This window comes from Portunus trituberculatus, chromosome 30, assembly GCF_017591435.1.
Source record: "Portunus trituberculatus isolate SZX2019 chromosome 30, ASM1759143v1, whole genome shotgun sequence".
In the NCBI taxonomy this organism is placed as follows: domain Eukaryota; kingdom Metazoa; phylum Arthropoda; class Malacostraca; order Decapoda; family Portunidae; genus Portunus; species Portunus trituberculatus.
The window spans coordinates 3474990-3494502 of record NC_059284.1 but is presented as its reverse complement, the minus strand read 5'-3'; the positions used below and the strand labels follow the sequence as shown (position 1 = coordinate 3494502).

At 43.8% G+C, this 19513-nt stretch overlaps 2 protein-coding genes across 2 annotated transcripts in view; both read left to right on the top strand.

Moving 5' to 3' along the window:
- The first annotated feature begins 562 nt into the window (after positions 1-562).
- LOC123510843 (nascent polypeptide-associated complex subunit alpha-like) lies at positions 563-4226 on the top strand. Its single transcript, XM_045266281.1, has 4 exons — positions 563-709; positions 1554-1679; positions 2078-2329; positions 3657-4226. The coding sequence occupies exons 2-4, from the start codon at positions 1581-1583 to the stop codon at positions 3933-3935; spliced, it is 630 nt and encodes a 209-aa protein (XP_045122216.1). The 5' UTR covers positions 563-709; positions 1554-1580; the 3' UTR covers positions 3936-4226.
- Positions 4227-5621: 1395 nt separating this feature from the next.
- Positions 5622-19513, top strand: part of LOC123510733 — a 52116-nt gene continuing 38224 nt past the window's right edge. Inside the window, exon 1 of the mRNA XM_045266077.1 lies at positions 5622-5722. Coding sequence (XP_045122012.1) covers positions 5688-5722 — 35 coding nt within the window. The 5' untranslated portion in view covers positions 5622-5687. The remainder of the gene's footprint in view (positions 5723-19513) is intronic.

The following is a 19513-nucleotide window of genomic DNA, read 5'->3' as shown; positions in this document are numbered from 1 at the left end:
TTTCTCTGACCTCTCCTTATCATTCTTTTTTTGTTCTTTACCCTCTCGTTATTATTGTTCTTGTTATTGTTTTGTTCTCTAATTCCTCTGATTTGTTCTTGTTCTCGTTTTTTTTCTCTATCCCATCTGTTCTTGTTTTCGTTGTTCTCTACCCTCTCTGTTCTTGTTCCTCTGACCCTCTGTGTTATTGTTACTGCCCTCATTTGTTCTTTTCTTTACTTTTTTTTATTTAAGAAGGAAAAGCTGGCCAAGAACAACAAAATCAACTGTATAAAACAAAAAAGGCCCACTCAGATGCCAGTCCCGAGCAGGTTCAAGAGAGTCAGCCAAAAGAAAGGGATAAATGTCTTGAAAACTCCCTCTTAAATGAAGTCAAGTCATAGGAAGGTGGAAATACAGAAGCATGCAGGGAGTTCCAGTAGTAGTAGTAGTAATAGATGGTGATGGTGGTAGTAGTAGTAGGAATAATAACTCTCTCTCTCTCTCTCTCTCTCTCTCTCTCTCTCTCTCTCCATTAAACCTTGAAGTAACACCATAGATTCCTACAATATAGGTAAAGAGCCCAATAGCCACGTACGATAATGAACAACAAGGTACGACACTCGGCCCAGACCCAGACCCAGACCCAGACCAAGACCAAGACCAAGATTTCGGCAGATGGCAGCACACTCGCCTACAGGCCTTTCCCGGGAGGAGCTGAGCAAGAGCCGTGAGTATCTTTCCTATTATCGCTCATATTACTTAGCTTACGCATCTATTTACACTGTGGAATACGCCGCAGGGGAGCCAAGACGATGGAGATTAATTTCTATGGACTGAAAAACCGTGATTTATTGCGATGACGTGGATGAAATAGGATTAAAATAGACGTAACTGGAGGTGTTAGTTGTACAATGGGTTATAATGAGCACGCGATTGTGTTATATGTGAAGTTAATGGTGAATTCTCCATTATATATTTAATTAGGTGTTATTTAATGGGGAATAGCCATTTAATATCACTGGAAGGCTGTTATCAGTTTTTGGAGAGATAAATTAGTTGGCGCCATTTGTGGTGTATTTTAGTTCCTGTGTTGGGTTGTGTGTTTCAGGTGTGCAGGTGTGGCCAAGTGGGTGTGTGGGGGGCGACAGGTGTGTGTGTGTGTGTGTGTCTTTGTGTGTTAGTGATTAATGAAGTGTCAGGTAAAATAATGTTGACTTCTCATTTTTCTTTTTTATTTTTTCTTCTTATTTATTTATATATCTATTTGTTACTACTACTACTACTACTTCTTCTCTTCTTCTTTTATTTTATTTTACTTTTACTACTACTATTTTATTTTATTTCTTTCCTTTCTTATTTTCCTCATTCTCATTCTTCTATCTTTACCTCCTCCTCCTCCTCCTCCTCCTCCTCCTCCTCCTCCTCCTCCTCCTCCTCCTCCTCCTCCTCCTCCTCCTCCTCCTCCTCTCTCTCTCTCTCTCTCTCTCTCTCTCTCTCTCTCTCTCTCTCTCTCTCTCTCTCTCTCTCTCTCACCACCACCACCACCACTAACACCATTGAAACATCCCCAGGTCACCACCACCACCGCCACCACCACCATGCCAGAATTGACGGAGATTGAGAAGACCTTCCCCCCGGCGGCTGAGGCTGCGGAGGACCCCGAGGCAGGCTCAGGCTCAGACTCAGACGCCTCAGAGGTCAGACACAGAGAGAGAGAGAGAGAGAGAGAGAGAGAGAGAGAGAGAGAGAGAGTTAGTTAGTGTGATAATGAATTTTTTTGTGTGTGTGTGTGTATAAGAGATCAAATGTTAGTTTATGAGAGAGAGAGAGAGAGAGAGAGAGAGAGAGAGAGAGAGAGAGAAAGTGTGTGTTAAATGTGTGAATCAATGAAGGAGAGAAAGAGAGAGAGAGAGAGTGTGTGTGTTAAATGTGTGAATGAGAGAGAGAGAGAGAGAGAGAGAGAGAGAGAGAGAGAGAGAGAGAGAGAGAGAGAAACAAATGAACAATATATATAACCACATATATACAAACCACCACCACCACCACCACCACCACCACCACCACCATCCTCCTAACAGCCCCAATACCCCTTTAGGAATCCCTGCCGGAGCTGGAGCAGGGAGGGTCAGCTACAGCGCCAACAGTAACAGAGTCGGCCAAGGCAGTGAAGCAGAGCCGGTCGGAGAAGAAGGCCCGGAAGTTGATGTCCAAGCTGGGGCTGAAACAAGTCCCAGGCGTCAACAGAGTCACCATCAGGAAGAGTAAAAACATTCTCTTCGTCATTAACAAACCAGATGTGTTCAAGAATCCTGCGTCCGACACCTACATTGTGTTCGGAGAGGCTAAGGTGATGTTTGCTTGGGGTTGTGTGTGTGTGTGTGTGTGTGTGTGTGTGTGTGTGTGTGTGTGTGTGTGTGTGTGTGTATGTATGTGTGTGTGTGTGTGTTGTGTGTGTGTGTGTGTGTGTGTCACTTTTTGATTTGGGAGGTTCAGTCTTTCTCTTTCTTGTCTCTCTTTGTCTTTCTCTCTCTCTCCTTTATTTATCTCTTCTCTTCTTTTCTTTTCTTTTCTTTTCTTTTCTTTTCTTTTCTTTTCTTTTCTTCTCTTCTCCTTTTCCATCTTCCATTCTTTCTTTTCTTTTTCTGGTGACATGTAGCTTTGGTGATTGTTTATCTGCTGTTATCACCACAACCTTTACCCGCCACACACACACACACACACACACACACACACACACACACACACACACACACACACACACACACACACACACACACACACACACACACACACACACACACACACACAGATTTGATAACATTTCTTAGCTATTTATGATGAGAAATTTCCGTTTAGTTCTTTGTATATAATTTTTTTCTCCCTCATCTTATCATTTCACAGGAAGTCATGTTTTTTTAATCCCCTGTGATCTCTGTTATCTTGTTTTGAGGTGTCTTATCTTATCTTCGACCTGCTTCATGGTTCCCTAACTGGCTCACTGCACAAAACTGTCATTTTTATCATTATTATTCATCTCTTTTAGCTTCTACAGTGTGATACAGTCTGCTTCCTACATTTAGCTGTCATAATTATTCATCTATTTAGCTTCTACAGTGTGATAAAGTCGTAATTTTATGTCTTAAGTGAGGTTAAGCGTAATGCGTGAGTCATGGTTTCTTCGCTGGCTTTCTACATTTAGTTGTCATTGTTATTCTTTTAAGAGAGGTGTCAAGACATTTGTCCCTGAATTTTGGTCAACTCTCATGTCTTTTAGGGAACTGGCAACACAGTGGGACTTTTATTTTATTTTTTATTTAATTTATTTATTTTTTCTTTCTCCATATTTTGTTGTTCTTGACCAGCCATCCCTCCTGCATTAAAAGAAAAAGAAGAAAAAAAAAATTCTTTCGATTCTACAGTGTGATAAAGTCTTAGATTTGTGTCCACGTGAGGTTGAAAATAATGTGTTGACTGGTCTCATCTTCTCTCTCTTTCACCATGTCTCTAACTTTGTCTCTCTTTTACCTTGTCTCATTAACCTTGTCTCTAACTTTGTCTCTCTCTTTCACCTTGTCTCTAACTTTCTCTCTCTTTCACCTTGTCTTTCTCACCTTGTCTCGTTAACTTTGTCTCTCTTTCACCTCGTCTCTAACTTTCTCTCTCTTTCACCGCAGATCGAGGACATGAACCAGCAGGCACAGATGGCGGCTGCAGAGAAGTTCAAGGAGCCCACCACCAACCCAGCTGCCGACACTGCTGCCCATACCACCGTCCCGGCCGCCATACAGGAGGACGAGGAGGAGGATGATGAGGAGGTTGACGAGACTGGCCTGGAGGAGAAGGATATTGAACTAGTGGTGTCGCAGGCTAACGTATCGCGAGCCAAGGCTATCCGAGCTCTCAAGAAGAATAGTAATGATATAGTTAACGCCATCATGGACTTAACGATGTGATGAGTCCAGATAAACAGCCTAATTACCTGTATGCTGTCCCCTATTATCTTCCCCTTCTCCACGAACGCTAAATATTTAAAAAGACTGAGTGAACCGTGTTTTGACACTTAAAAAAAAATAATGGAACGTATTGAATTGGCAGAGTAGCAGCGTCGGTATTCTGCTCATTATTTCGTATGTACAATGTATGTATGTATGTATTTAGGTCAGTGCCGCGTCCTCCCAGGCACCTCCACTCTGTCCACTTCTATTAGACTGTATTCCACCACTAATTAAACTATTATGAAAGGATGTGACAGTTTTCCCAGCCTTGACTCAACCTACCATTAATCTTTCAGTACCAAGATGTGTTTCCATTTACATTCTGGTGACTATTTGGTGATTTTATACAGCTTCAGAAACTTACGAGGGGATTAAAATAGTGAAGTCTCAGGCCATTAATCTTATGACCTCCATAGACCCTTCCTGATGTCAATCAAGTGGTCTAATCATACACAAATATGGTAAAAATATGTCTCAGTACTGAAGGAGTTAAAATCATATGAAGACAGCCATTAATCTTCTGACCTCCATAGACTCTAATCGTACACAAATCTAAGGTAAAAATACTTGGAATGTCAATATCTTAAGATCTCCACAGTGGTCTATGTCGTCTAACACAAATCTAAGGTAAAAATTCATCTCAGTACTGAAAGGGTTAAATGTTTGCATTGTGAAGGTGGGGAGTGAATGTAAAGTGACAAAGTGTTTTGATAGTGACGGAACATGAAGGGCAGTGAGGGTGATAATTTAGCTCATTCTCAAACACTTCTGCACTTCACCTCTGCTATTCAAAAGGCTTCATCTAAGTTTACACAATTTTTTTATTTATAATGATTCTAGAGGCAGCGTGACAAGAGTTCTGCATTATTAACTGGAGAAAACGCCCTTGAAGAATGTTTTTCCAGTTAATAATGTAGAAATCTTGTTGCTCTGCCCTTTAGAACCCCCAAAAAAACATTAAACACGCTATTCTTTCTCACCACGACTATTTTCCAGAGCCACAGAGATTAGCAGGGTTTTCAAGAGTGTTTCTACAGTTAATAAAGTAAAAATTTTGTCACTCTGCCTCTAGAATCATAAAAACACACAAAACGATTCATGCAAATTGAAATAAAGCTTTTGAAATAGTGGAGGTGGAGCACATGAGTTAGTGAGAATACAAGCCATAGAAAGGTGTCACTATTTGAAGGAAGAGATGCATGATTATCAAAACTCTAATTAAACAATGCCACGAGACAGCCATTCTCAATCTACTGCCTTAATTAAATCCTTCAGCACAATGACACGTTTCCATATTCGTTCTACTTACTATTTGGTCATTTTATACAGCTTCAGAAACTTTTACGGGGATTGAAATAGCGAAGACTGGCCATTAATCATCTGACCTCCATAGACCATTCCTAATGTCAATAAAATGGTCTAATCGTACCAAAAACTCAAGGTAAAAATGAGTCCCAGTACAGAAGGAGTTAATATAATCTAGTCTACAAGTACACCATAATTGACGAGGAAAGGTAAAGGGAAGAGTCACCCATGAAAAGAGATGAAAGAAAATGTTTGGCAGCTTCAGCAGGGAGTAAGCGAGAATAATACAGAGCTTCGCGTGTCAAACTCAGTGCCCTGGTGAATTTCCCTCTACCATTTAATATTTTGAATTGTTGGCCTGTGTATTCATCGCGTGAGTGTTTAGTGTTTTAGTGGTGAGAATGGATGCCATGGACCGCTTGTCACTGCCACATAGACAGGTAAGGTGTGTGTGTGTGTTGGCCAGCTGCTGGAGGGGGGGGTGGCACCTGCTCTGGCTCACCTCAGCGGCTCGTGCCTCAGGGAGCAGGGTCACCAGGGAGGAAGGCTGCCCCCTCTCAGTATTATTATTACTATGTTATAATTATGCCTTCAAAGTTGCGTGCTTTTCATATTGCAAGTTGAAGGTAAACTAAACTATTATCGACATTCATTCAATAAGCATACGCAATCTCTCTCTCTCTCTCTCTCTCTCTCTCTCTCTCTCTCTCTCTCTCTCTCTCTCTCTCAGTGGTGGATCCAGGGTGGGGGCTGAGAGGGCAGTGTGTATGGTGCAAGGAACACTAACAGGTGGAGGTATAATGAACAACGATGTACTACCAAGGCTTTCTGAAATGCTGCATCAGATTGTGTGACTTACTGTGAGTGTTTGAGTTCAATTAGTATGACGTCTTTATAAATAGGGTATGTAAGAGAGGCTGTCATTTGGGCCCTGCATCCTGCCAATAATACATCCTATTTCTTTATTTCTTTATTTATTTTACTCTCGTTTTCTTTAATTTTTTTTCGTTTTCTCTTCCAATATTTTTTTTTCGTAATTTGAGCGTAAGTGTAGCGAGTGAATTTTATGCGAGTTATTTGTAGCAAAGAGTTTATTTTCTTGTATCACTAAAGTTACATGTAGAATATGAGTATTAAAAAATGATTACTACTATTATTACACACAAATAACTCTGCATATGCCTTAAAAATACCCTCAAGATTGATAAATAATATATAAACACAATCTTGGGAGTCGTACAGTGTCAACCCCCGAAACCTCTCAGCTGGTAAACCTCGCCACCGTTCTGAAGGGGTACCATAATTCAGATTAGCCTACCCCTAAAATTTTTACCTTACATTTTCCACTGTGTCCCAAGGCGCTGGTGAGTACTGCACGCTCTCTCTCTCTCTCTCTCTCTCTCTCTCTCTCTCTCTCTCTCTCTCTCTCTCTTGTTTCCAGCCTGGTACAAGAGTAAAGGTGAAAAAATGGACAGTAACACACGCATCAATGCCCTGAGGAACACCACTGTCAGATGTAGAGTACCTGTGTGTGTGTGTGTGTGTGTGTGTGTGTGTGTGTGTGGTTTCCTGTTTTTTTCCTTGTTCTTGTTCTCGCTCTAACTAGCTTTAATACGAGAGAGAGAGAGAGAGAGAGAGAGAGAGAGAGAGAGAGAGAGAGAGAGAGAGAGAGAGAGAGAGAGAGAGAATAGACGACGAAAAAGTACAAGAAGAAGAAAGAAAACAACAACGCAAAAAAAAAGGAATAACAATGAACCAAAGAAAAGAAAGAAAGAAAGAAAGAAAGAAAGAAAGAAAGAAAAAGACAAACGAAACCAAACGAGAGAAAAAAAGAAAAATAACAATAAAAAAAAAAAAAACAGAGAGAGAGAGAGAGAGAGAGAGAGAGAGAGAGAGAGAGAGAGAGAGAGAGAGAGAGAGAGCAAGGATAAATGAACTAGTGATCCTGGTGATGTGGTAATTGGAAACTGTGATCACCAATACATCTAAACAATCACCACTATTGCCACTAACCAGTACTCGCAGGGAGGGTGCCGAGGAAGGGGGGGGACATGGTAGGACGGGGCTGGGTTGGTGTATAGGGGGTTGTATGGTTTCCCTAGATAATGCAACGTGCCTATAGAAAGGGGGCATTGGGAAGGGGGTAAGGTGGGGAAGGAAGGTGGGGATAGGCATAACGTTTAACATAATTGTGTATAGGCTTATGTGAGAGAGAGAGAGAGAGAGAGAGAGAGAGAGAGAGAGAGAGAGAGAGAGAGAGAGAGAGAGAGAGAGAGAAACCTGCAATTCATTCAAAAACGAAAAAAAAAATGGAAATAAAATAAAGTCTGTTGCAAATATAGAAAAAAAGATCGAAAGTTAGTGAATAGAAAAGAAAGAAAAGAAACACAGACAAAAATAAAAGGTCGCCATTCACTTAGAAACGAAACAAACAAGGAAAGAAAATAAGGTTTGTTGGAAATATGGAAAAGAAGAGATAGGAAATAGCATAGAAGTTAGTGAATAGGAAAGAAAGAAAAAGAAGCACAAGGAAAAGACTCGCTGCCCACTCAGAAACCTTAGAAAGAGGGAAAAAAGAAAGAAGTCTGTTGCAAATATGGAAAAGAAGAAATGCAACAATTATAGAAGAGTAGTGAATGGGAAAAGAAGAAAAGGAACAGGAAAAAGAAACCTGCTGTCCATTTAGAAACGAAAAAAAAGGAAAGAAGATAAAGTTTGTTGGAAATATGGAAAAGAAGAGATGCTGGAAGAAAGAAAAAGAAACAAAGAAAAGACTTGCCAACCTCTCAGAATCGATTCAAAGAGGAAGGAAAGAAAAGTTTGTTATGAAAATAGAAAACAAAAGATGAAATAACCATAGAAAGGTAGTCAATAGGAAAGAAAGAAAAGAAACACACACAAATCTTACCATCCACTCAAAAATATGGAAAAAGAAAATGGGGCTGCCGTGGTGCAGTAGAACCATGCGTGCTTTGGGGTCCGAGAGGTTTCTAAGCGCACGGGTTCGAATCCTGTCCACGGTCCGAGTGTAGGTTGGGCTTCCTCAGTCGGGGCAACGGTTTCCTATGGGCTTTGAGATAGGAGGTACCACAAAAAATACCCCCTTTAGCCCAGAAATTCCCGTGAAAAGCCCACATGGTAAAAGAAATGAAAATATACCAAAAAACTCTATAAAGTGAGTGAATGATGGTTCCTGCAGGCCGCACACCACCATGCACACACTCGCTGGGAGAATCTGAAGGCGATATCGAGGAAACGAGAAAAATTCACTTGGTATTTGCAATTTGAGGACACATCTTTTAATTAATTTCTAGGATTGAATTCACGCAATGCATTCACGATTCTTTGGGCCAGACTCCTTCCTTTGACTCCCTATCAGTATTCTGGACAGTAAGTTTGAGGGGACCAGTGAGTGAGAGGGAAATATTTTAATATCTTGAGTCACATCTTGCATTCTGGCGGCGGTGTCTGCTTCTGCTTCATATCTCGGCCTCTCCAGTATTGCGGGGACATTCTTGGCCTTCCCACCACTGCAAGCTTTGGGGTAGTTCTGTTAGGGGGTATTTCGTCTTCAGTTATGAGTGTTTTTCAAAGGTTACATGATTAGGTGTGTGTGTGTAATTCACCTCACCTCGGTCGCCTGCTGGTCACCCAGCCAGTCTTCCCCATTACGGAGCGAGCTCAGAGCTCATAGACCGATCTTCGGGTAGGACTGAGACCACATAAACACACAACACACACCGGGAAAGCGAGGCCACAACCCCTCGAGTTACATCCCGTGCCTATTTACTGCTAGGTGAACAGGGGCCACACATTAAGAGGCTTGCCCATTTGGCTCGAACCCGGCCCTCTCGATTGTGAGTCGAGCGTGCTAACCACTACACTATGCGGTGTAGTGTGTGTGTGTGTGTGTGTGTGTGTGTGTGTGTGTGTGTGTGTGTGTGTGTGTGTGTGTGTGTGTAATGGTAGTGAAGCAAAATTATAGTCCTGTCATGGCTCTGTTGTTCAATCATGACTGTTTTTCAAGGTCTCTCTCTCTCTCTCTCTCTCTCTCTCTCTCTCTCTCTCTCTCTCTCTCTCTCTCTCTCTCTCTCTCTCTCTCTCTCTCTCTCTCTCTCTCTCTCTCTGTGTTTTTGTGTATGTGTGTGTGAATTATTATCTTTTCTAACAATAGTAATACAGTCCTACCACACCTTTTGTTTCGTCACGCCTTGGTTAATCACATCCTTAGTTCGTGTCGTTTGGTTCATCTCCCACGAGTATTTATTCTTGGGGTTACTGTTTCTCAGCCTCAATATCCTTTAGGCTTCCGAGCTCCCATCAAGTCTTCCTGGTTCACGATTGGCGGCCTTGGGGGATTCACGAGTTGGCGGTGCTTGATTACTTAACAAGCTGAGCAATGTGATTAGGTGAGCGATGGAGGTGACGGGCTGGCGGGTGGTGAGGTGGGTGAGTTAGGGAGGGACAAGGAGGGACAGGGAGGGACGGGCAGGTAGGTAGATTAGGGAGAGACAGGGAAGGAAAGGGAGGGAAAGAGAGGAAAAGAGAGGGAAAGGGAGAAAAGGGAGGGAAAGGGAGAGAAAACGCCGCTATCTTCCATCCTGGAGACCCACTGGCATAGAGGTGAGGTAGGTAGATTACGTGGGACAAGGAGGGACAGGAGGAAAGTGGGAAAGGGTGGAAAACAAGGAGGGAAAGGGAGAGAAACGCCGCCATCTTCCAGGAGACCTGCTGAGGTAGGGATGAGGGACGTGGGACAAGGAGGGAAAGGGAGGAAAAGGGAGGAAAAGGGAGGGAAAGGGAGAGAAACGTCGCCATCTTCCACTTTGAGACCTGCTGAGGTAGGGGTGAGGTGGGTAGATTACGTGGGACAAGGAGGGACAGGGAGGGAAAGAGACGGAAAGGGAGAAAAAGGGAGGGAAAGGGAGAGAAACGCCGGTATCCTCCATCCTGGAGACTCACTGGCGTAGAGGTTAGGTGGGTAGATTACGTGGGTCAGCGAGGGAAAGGGATGGAAACGCCACTCCCTTCCATCTTCAAGACCCGCTGGCGAGACCTAATCGGATTCCGTGGCTGTGGATCAAAGGTCTCAGTGCTCAGTGAAGTTTTATTGGCGGGGAAACACGCTACTTTTGTGAGATATGACCCTTCTTGGCAGCTTGTGCAGGTGGGGCCGCGCTCTCTCAACATGATGGTCACGGGATGAGTGTTGTAGGGTTTGGACGTGATTTGGGCGTCTAATGGAGTTTCCACACCGCACTCGTGTATTTGTTCAGCGGAAAAGTGTCCTGGGATAGAGTGATTTGCTGGCCTTTAACCTCTTCAGTACCATGACGCGTTTTCATATTTATTCTGGTTGCTATTTGGCGATTTTATACAGCTACATAAACTTATGAGGCGGTTAAAATAGTGAAGACTCTAGCCATCAATATTCTGATTTCCATAGACTCTTCCTAATGTCAATAAAACGGTCTAATCATGCCCAAAACTCAAGGTAGAAATGCGTCCCAGTACTGAAGGAGTTAACTCGAGCCTAGAGACGTGGCTGGTAATGATAGACTGTCAGTTACTCCGCCACTCCGCTAGTCAAGGAGTGGAAGCGAGAAGTTACTGCACCACAACACTGAGGTCATATGGTGCCAGCAGGTGTCACGAGAGGGCACGGTAAAGCGCTAACTCTCCCACCAAAAAACTTGTGGGCCTAAGCACCACACAACCATTGCAACACTTTATATATTTTTTATGTCAAGGAAAATCAGCCAAGAACAACAAAAACGATTAAAAAAGACCCACTGAGGTGCCGGTCCCCTAAATCAAGGCCAGTGTTGCATGAGCTATATCAAAGTGGCTGATTAATTGTTCAGCACGCGAAGCCAGTGAAGCACTACAGATGCAACACGTTTAGTACCAGTGGCGGTCAGTCAGGTGGTAGAGAGAAGCAGAGACGCACTAAGGCCACTACCAAACAACTCCTGAAGATCTAAGTGGGAAATTGTACCACTTAGAAAATTGTAAGTGTGGCTGACTGTTGATTTGTGGGTGAAAAGGAGGGAGTTTTGACTGTATGGCTCAGTGACTCTCCTTTTAGAGACTTTAACCCCTTCAGTACCATGACGGATTTTCATATTCATTCTTCTTACTATTTAACGATTTAATACTGCTTCAGAAATTTGTGTGGGGTTTAAGATAGTGAAGACTCTGGACCTTTAACCTTCTGACCTCCATAAACCTTTCCTGATGTAAATAAAATGGTCCAATCATTCCTAAAACTCATGGTAAGAAATAAAATGCGTACGTACCAGTATTAATGTGTTTCCATATTCTTTTTGCTTACTATTTGGTGATTTTATAAAGCTTCAGAAACTTATGTGGGAGATTAGAGTAGTGAAGACTGTGGCCATTAATCTTCTGACCTCCATAAACCTTTCCTAATGTCAATAGAATGGTCTAATCGCACACAAATCTCAAGGTAAAAATGTGTCCCAGTATTAAAGGGGTGAAGTAACACTACAACTTGACTTTCCTCCTCGCAAGATCTCGCCGGCAATCCACGTGCTGCCACCATTTGTAGCCGTCTTTACTAATAGCAGGACATGTTTCCTCACGAGCTCTGAAGTGGGCGATTCAACACCACCCTTGCCACCCTCCCTACCATCCTGCCATCTTCTCCACCTCACTCCTACCTCCTACACTCCTCTCCTTTCCACTTATCTTCACTTATATTCACTCTCCACTGCATGACCTTACCAAAGTTCCTTCCTATGACCACATCTTTCATATATTCGACTACCTTTCTTCTTTCATCTTCGTTTTCTCTATTCACTCTCACTTGACCTTCCTCACATACTTGAACTCAGCCTCTACTTCTCAAATCCACCTCTCCTTTCTCTTCTGTACCATTCTATCACTCATCTTTTCTTCCTCCTCTTCCTCTTATCCATCCATCTCTCTAACTTAGCCCCATTAACTCTTATTCTTTCCCTTATCCTTCTCTTTTCTTCCATTTCTGCACTGCTTTTCCCCTCGCAACCTCAATTCTCCACATATCTTGCCTCTCGACTCTAACTAGACCTCTTTCCTCTTCCCCTCTTCCCCCTCTTCCCCTCTTCCCCTCTTCCCTTCTTCCCTCTCTCAGCCCACCCTCCCTCTCCACCAAATACCTGCACTCTCTGTAAACTCTCTCTCTCTCTCTCTCTCTCTCTCTCTCTCTCTCTCTCTCTCTCTCTCTCTCTCTCTCTCTCTCTCTCTCTCTCTCTCTCTCTCTCTCTCTCTCTCTCTCTCTCTCTCACTACTCTCAGTCACTCCCAGTCGTTCAGGGTAATGGGCAGTCTTTAGTTGGGGTAAGTTTTAACAGTCTGAATTACCGTTCCTGAGTGTCACGCTTGTGTTGCTTGAACTGCACCCAATATTTCAATCGGTGGCAGGCGAGACGAGGTGGGAAAAGAAACGCAATGGAAGACAGAGATTGGTGTTGTCGAAAGGGGTGTAAAGGGTAGAGAGAAGGTTTGTTGCATAGTTTTTTAGGGTACGTGAAGACTAGTTGGGGTTTCGTTTATTTGAAAAACAGTAGAGGATAGAGATTAGTGTTGTTGAAAGGGGTGTAAAAAGAAGAAAGAATATTTAGCAAGTAGTTTTTAGGTTAGATAAAGACCAGTTGTGGTTTCGTTGATTTGAAAAGGTGAAATATTATTGTAAAGTGAAGGAATATATGTATAAAGTAATTCTATCGAGTTATTAAAGGGAGAAGGTTTATCAGGTTGTATTTAGGTTACGTAAAGACTAATCTTGGTTCCATTGATCTGAAAAACAGTAGAGGACAGAAATTGGTGTTCTCTATAGGGATGTAGAAGGAAAAAGAAAACGGTTGATTGTTAAGCTTTTTATAGGTTACGTAAAGAACAGTTGTGGTTATGTGGACAAGAAACACAGCAGAGGATAAAGATTGGTGGTGTCTAAAGGGATGTAAAAAGAAAGGAAAAAGAAAAAGGTGTATTGTATAGTTTTAGGTGTCGTAAAGAACACTCGTGCTTTTGTAGATTTGAAAAAAAGGTGAAACGTTATTGTAAAGCGAATCTGGGCCGCCGTGGTACAGTGGAACCATGCGTGCTTTGGGGTCCGAGGGGTCTCCAAGTGCACGGGTTCGAAATCTGTTCACGGTCCGAGTGTAGGTTGGGCTTCCTCACTCGGGGCAACGGTTTCCTAGCGGGTGGGTTTTGAGATAGGATGTACCACAAAAAAGTATCCCCTTTACCCCAGAAATTCCCGTGAAAAGCCCACATGATATGAAAAAAAGGGAAAAATGTTTATTGAATAGTTTTTAGGTGACTTAAAGAACACACCCTCCACCCATCCTTGCTCACCACCTCGGAGAGATCGACTTCCCTGAATCAAAGGCAGATTTACTCTCCCTCTTGTCATCCTACAGATCCTGTGTCTCCCTTCCTGGCGAACCTCTGGGCAAGACCGATGCTGTTCAGCACTCCATTCACCTCACACCAGGCTCGACTCCCACCTACGTCCCTGCTTACCGTATCCCTCACAGTCGCAGGGCAATGGTGGACGATGCTGTCAGAGCCATGCTTCAGGATGACGTCATTGAACCTGCGGCTTCACCTTTCAACGCTCCGCTTTTCTTGGTTCCCAAGTCTGATGGTGAGTTTCGGGTCGTGGTGGATTTCCGTCGTCTGAACGCGATCACAATTCCCGATCGACATCCTATGCCTGTTCTCGCAGATCTACTTCAGTCAATAGGCGACTCTAACACTGTTTTCTCAACCCTCGACCTACAGTCCGGGTTCTTCCAGGTCGATCTGGAAGAAAGTTCTCGCCCTTATACAGCATTCACCACATCATCAGGCCAATATGCATTCAAACGCATGGCCATGGGATTGAGAAACGCCCCTTTGACTTTCGTTCGTCTCATGAACTCTGTACTCTCTGGTCTCTTGGGTACTTCAGTGTTTTGCTATCTAGACGATCTCGTGATCGCTTCAAAGAATCTGCCTGAGCATCTCAATACCTTATCTGAAGTTCTTGCACGTTTTGCTAAGGCCGGATTGAAAATTAAACTCAGCAAATGTCAGCTCCTCAAGCGTGAAATTCGGTTTCTCGGTCACAAAGTTGATAGTCATAATATCCACACCCTTGATGACAAAATTCGTGCCATCCCAGAGTTTCCTGTGCCTTCTAACGCTGATGCCATTCTTAGTTTCCTTGGCCTCGCAGGATTTTATCGTCAGTTCATAAAAGATTTCTCACAGATCGCTCAGCCTCTCACCTCTCTCCTGAAGAAATTTTTTTTATTTTCCTGGTCCGAAGCCTGCCAGCAAGCATTCACTGCTCTCAAGCACGCCTTATGCAACGCTCCCGTGCTTGCTTTTCCTAATTTCAATAAAGGATTTATTCTCTGTACAGACTCTTCCAGCTACGGTCTCGGTTCGGTGCTCTCGCAACATGATGAAAATGGTAAAACACGCGCTATCGCTTTCGCCAGTCGTCTCCTCAACGCAGCTGAAAGAAATTACAGTACTACGCACCGTGAAGCGTTAGCAGTAGTGTGGTCCCTCCGTCACTATCGGGTCATTATTCTCGGTTATCCAATCCATGTCCTAACAGATCATGCTGCGGTCACTGATATATTCAAAGGCAACAGTTTAACTGGTAAATTTGCACGATGGCAACTCACAATCCAGGAATACAACCCGACGTTCTCGTACCTTCCAGGCAAGTCTAACCGCGTCGCTGATGCCTTGTCACGTCACATCGCTCCTGTAGCTCTTCTCACATCCCCGCAGTCATTTCCCTCGCCTGATGACATCAAAGAATTCCAGCGCTCTGACCATTTCTGCTCTAGCATTGTCTATTATCTAGAATCAGGTGACTCTTCCTCATTACCCAAGTTACAGGTTTTCTCCAGACTCGTTCGAGCTCAGGGACGAGATCTTGTATAAATCTACGAATGTCGCTTCTGACGATGATTCCTTCCGTCATGTGTCGCAACTTGTCGTACCGCAAGCCTTAGTACCTGTCATTCTCTATCACATCCACGACTCACCTCTCGCTGGTCACCCAGGCAAAGAGAGATCTCTCAGACAAGCCCAAAGATCGTATTTTTGGCCTTCGATGCGAAAGGACATCACTCAGCACTGTTTCTTATGCATCTCATGCGTCGAGCATTGACCAGCACGTCATTTTGAGTCCCCCTTCTTCCATATTCCATCCCTCATGCACCTTGGGACAGCCTATCTATTGACGTGTTGAAGCTTCCTCTCACAGAAAACGGTCATCAGTATTTGCTTGTTTGCGTGGATAGTTTCAGTCTGTTCAGCATCTTGGTTTCTCTCAAAGACAATTCTGCACAATCCATTGCACGCGCATTGATCAATGAAGTCATATGCCGCTATGCGTTTCAGGACAATATCCCCCCAGACAAAAAACCCCCTAGGACAATATCCCCCCTAGGACAAAATCCCCCTTAGGACAATATCCCCCCCCTAGGACATTTAGTGTTATTATGCTCATGTAGTAGTATTGATTATAATTGAGACTTTTGATATAAGCTCAGTATTTTATGTAAATCTTTGAAACACTCTCTCTCTCTCTCTCTCTCTCTCTCTCTCTCTCTCTCTCTCTCTCTCTCTCTCTCTCTCTCTCTCTCTCTCTCTCTCTCTCTCTCTCTCTCTCTCTGTGTTCGAAAGGTCTCATAGCTGATTCGAACACTCATCTCATATCTCACACTTGGGTTCAGTCGCTTTTGTTAGGTTAGGTTAGGTTAGCTTAGCAATTCACACTTTCGATTTTTCTATGGGTGTGGGGGGGGATATTGTCCTAAGGGGGATTTTGTCCTAGGGGGGATATTGTCTGGGGGGGATATTGGTAGGGGGATTTTGTCCGGGGTTTTTTTGTCTGGGGGGATATTGTCCTAGAATCGCCGCTATGCTACTCCTCGCGTCATTCTATCGGACAACGGCACCGAGTTCAACAATACCATACTCAAAGCAGTTTGCGATTCATTTCACATCAAGAAATGTAACATCATCCCATATTCTCCTCAAGCTAACGGTAAAGTAGAAAGAGCTAACCGTCATATCCTCGATATCCTTCGCTTCATTGTAAGTTCAAACTCTGCATGGGATGCACATATTCCTCTCGTTGCGTGCTCGCTGAATTCTGCCATTCACTCCTCCATCAATGAGTCTCCGCATTTCGTCCTTTTCGGTACAGACAAGCGACTCCCCACATGAGCTTCTCTCCTCAGAACCTCGTCCGCTCTATTGCCTCGACGATTACGTCAAATTCAGAGTCAATGCTTTTCAGCGTATCTACACGTCGGTGCGAGACAACCTCTCTGACTCCCAGGAGTCAATGCTGGGAAAGCAACATCGCCGCTCTACCCCTCGCGAGATAGCAATCGGAGATGTTGTACTCCATAGAGTCCATGACCGTCACTCAAAACTCGATCCGCTCTTTCACGGCCCTCACCGAGTCACAGAGCTCATGCACGGTCATAAGGTGAAGATCATCGAGCTCAAGACAGGCAAAGAAAACATCGTTCATAGAGATCATCTCAAGCGTGTCGATCGTGGGTTCGACACGGGCACCACCACGCCCCTGACTCTCCCACAGCAGGGATCTGTCAGCATCGACAGTCAGCCTGTCTCACCTCCACCTTCAATTCCCTATAACCTTCGGTCTCGCCCAGTGTAGTAGTCAGTTCTCTATTCCCCCGCCTCACGTTCCTTGGCTATTCCCATTCATCTTCTCTCGTATGTATATATTCATGTATATGTTTTCATGTATTTTATCTGCATTTGATCTTGTACTATGTTGTATTGTATAACTGATCCTCTTATATCATTGTCCCCCTTCTTCATTTAAGTTCTATTTTCCATATATTTTTATTGACATCCGAGGACGGATGCTTCCAAAGGGGAAGTAATTGTATCATATATATATTGTGTGTCTTTGTGTATCGTGTATATCTTCATCATGTATTTCATTTCTATATATTAAGCCTGAGTTTCCCACGCTTCGTGAATGTTCCATACACACCCACATTCCTTTGTCACCTCACCTTTCCTCACTCCATGCCGGATCCAATGATTTTAAACCATCCATTTGACGTCACGGCGCTGGGTCGGGGTAAGCCAATCACGAGGTCGTGACCCCAGCGCCTCCCCGGGTCACCTCACCCACATTCTCCATCTCTCGCTGTCATTCTCTGACCAGCTTCTGTTTAGGTCAGACACATCATCTCCTCAGGCAAGGCAAGGCGTGGGTGCTCCGTATCATTGTGTGTGTATCTATCTACAATAGACGCATCAACTTCCGTGAGTGTTTCCGTCTTCCCTCATCTCAGCAATCTACATCAAACACTGGTGGCCATTGACTTTTTCTGATACAGAGAGAGAGAGAGAGAGAGAGAGAGAGAGAGAGAGAGAGAGAGAGAGAGAGAGAGAGAGAGAGAGAGAGAGAGAGGACTGATTTACGAGAACATGAAGAAGATCTAGCACAATGTATTACTTGCATGATGAACGAGAGAGAGAGAGAGAGAGAGAGAGAGAGAGAGAGAGAGAAACTGTTTTTTTCTCTTTCTTCCTTTCTTTATCTTCGATCCCATTTTCTTTAACGTCACAACTTGTTCCTCTTCCATTTTCTTTCCATTTTCTTTACGTTTTCTTGCAGACAGAGAGAGAGAGAGAGAGAGAGAGAGAGAGAGAGAGAGAGAGAGAGAGAGAGAGTGAGTGTCTTGGTCGGTATCCTCTTAATTAGGTCCAGTTCGCTAATCAAACGTCACACGAACCTCGGAATAATGAACGAAAGGGAGAACGAAAAATACACGAATTCGTAAAGTAATGGACGACCTTTCATTTTGACCTGCTGTGTTTCTCTCTCTCTCTCTTTCTCTCTCTCTGGTTGTTTTTGTGTGTTTTTAAGGTAATTTAGTGTTTCTTCCTCCCTCCCTCTCTCTCTCTCTCTCTCTCTCTCTCTCTCTCTCTCTCTCTCTCTCTCTCTCTGACCCATTTTTCTTCCTTTTTCATTCCTTTTTATAACTCTTCGTCCTTTTTCTTATTCTTTTATTTCCTTTTTGCTTCATTTCCTTATTCCTTCTCTCTTTCTCAACCATTGTCACCTTTTCGTAGTGTGAATCTCCTGACCCATCCCGACCCGCTCCGCCCTGCCCCGCCTTGCCCCGCCCCGCCTTCAGCCTCACCTTGTTCAGCACCCCGCCCCGCTCTCCCACCCTCCGTGATTAAATCTTCTCTAGAGGGGGCGCTCTGTTGACGGATGGAAGCGACACCCACTGCAGGAGCTTAATTGAGAGAGAGAGAGAGAGAGAGAGAGAGAGAGAGTGTGTGTGTGTTTACGGGGCTACAGTTTTCAAGCACATTAGTTGCGTGTTTCCTCTTCTCTCTCTCTTCCTCTTCTTCCTCTTCCTCTTCTTCCTCTTCTGTTCCTCTTTCTCCTCTTCTTCTTTTCCTTCTCCTTCTCCTTCTTCTTCTCCCTTTCATTCTCCTTCTTCTCCTTTTCCTCCTCCTTTTCCACCTCCTCCTCCTCTCTTCCTGCTCTTCCTCTTCCTCATTCTCATCCTTCTCATTTTCCTTCTTCTCCTCCTCCTCCTCTTCCTCTTCCTCTTCCTCTTCCTTTCTCTTCCTTTTCCTTGTCTCTCCCTCTCCCTCTTTTCCTATTTCTCTTCTTCCTCCTCTTCTTCTCTTCGCTTCCATTTACCTCATGATTCGTACACCACATCACCACTACTAACTCTCTCTCTCTCTCTCTCTCTCTCTCTCTCTCTCTCTCTCTCTCGCTGGTACCTCTAGTCCAATTAAAACTTCTCTATTTGAACCTCGGTCTATGCAATTAGTCATTTTCCCACGCCTTCCCCGCCACGCCCCGCCCCGCCCCGCCCCGCCCCGAAGCCTAAACAGTCTTAAAATGTCCTAAAAACACCTAAAACATCCTGGAAACACACAAAATCATGACAGACAGATAGATAGACAACAAGACAGATAAACAGACAGACAGACAGACAGACAGACATCAAACAAGAAAATGAAATAGCAAAACCACAACAAACAGACAGACAGACAGACAGATAGACACACACACACACACACACACACACACACACACACACACACACACACACACACACACACACACACACACACACACACACATTAAATAACAAGAAAATAAAGAAAAAAAAACAAGAAAACCACAAAAAAACA

Excerpts from the sequence above, each read along its gene's own strand:
- LOC123510843 (XM_045266281.1), top strand. The coding sequence starts at position 1,581 with ATGCCAGAATTGACGGAGATTGAGAAGACCTTCCCCCCGGCGGCTGAG. Across the intron at positions 1,680-2,077 it reads CAGACTCAGACGCCTCAGAG|GAATCCCTGCCGGAGCTGGA; the intron begins GTCAGACACAGA and ends ATACCCCTTTAG. Across the intron at positions 2,330-3,656 it reads TTGTGTTCGGAGAGGCTAAG|ATCGAGGACATGAACCAGCA; the intron begins GTGATGTTTGCT and ends CTTTCACCGCAG.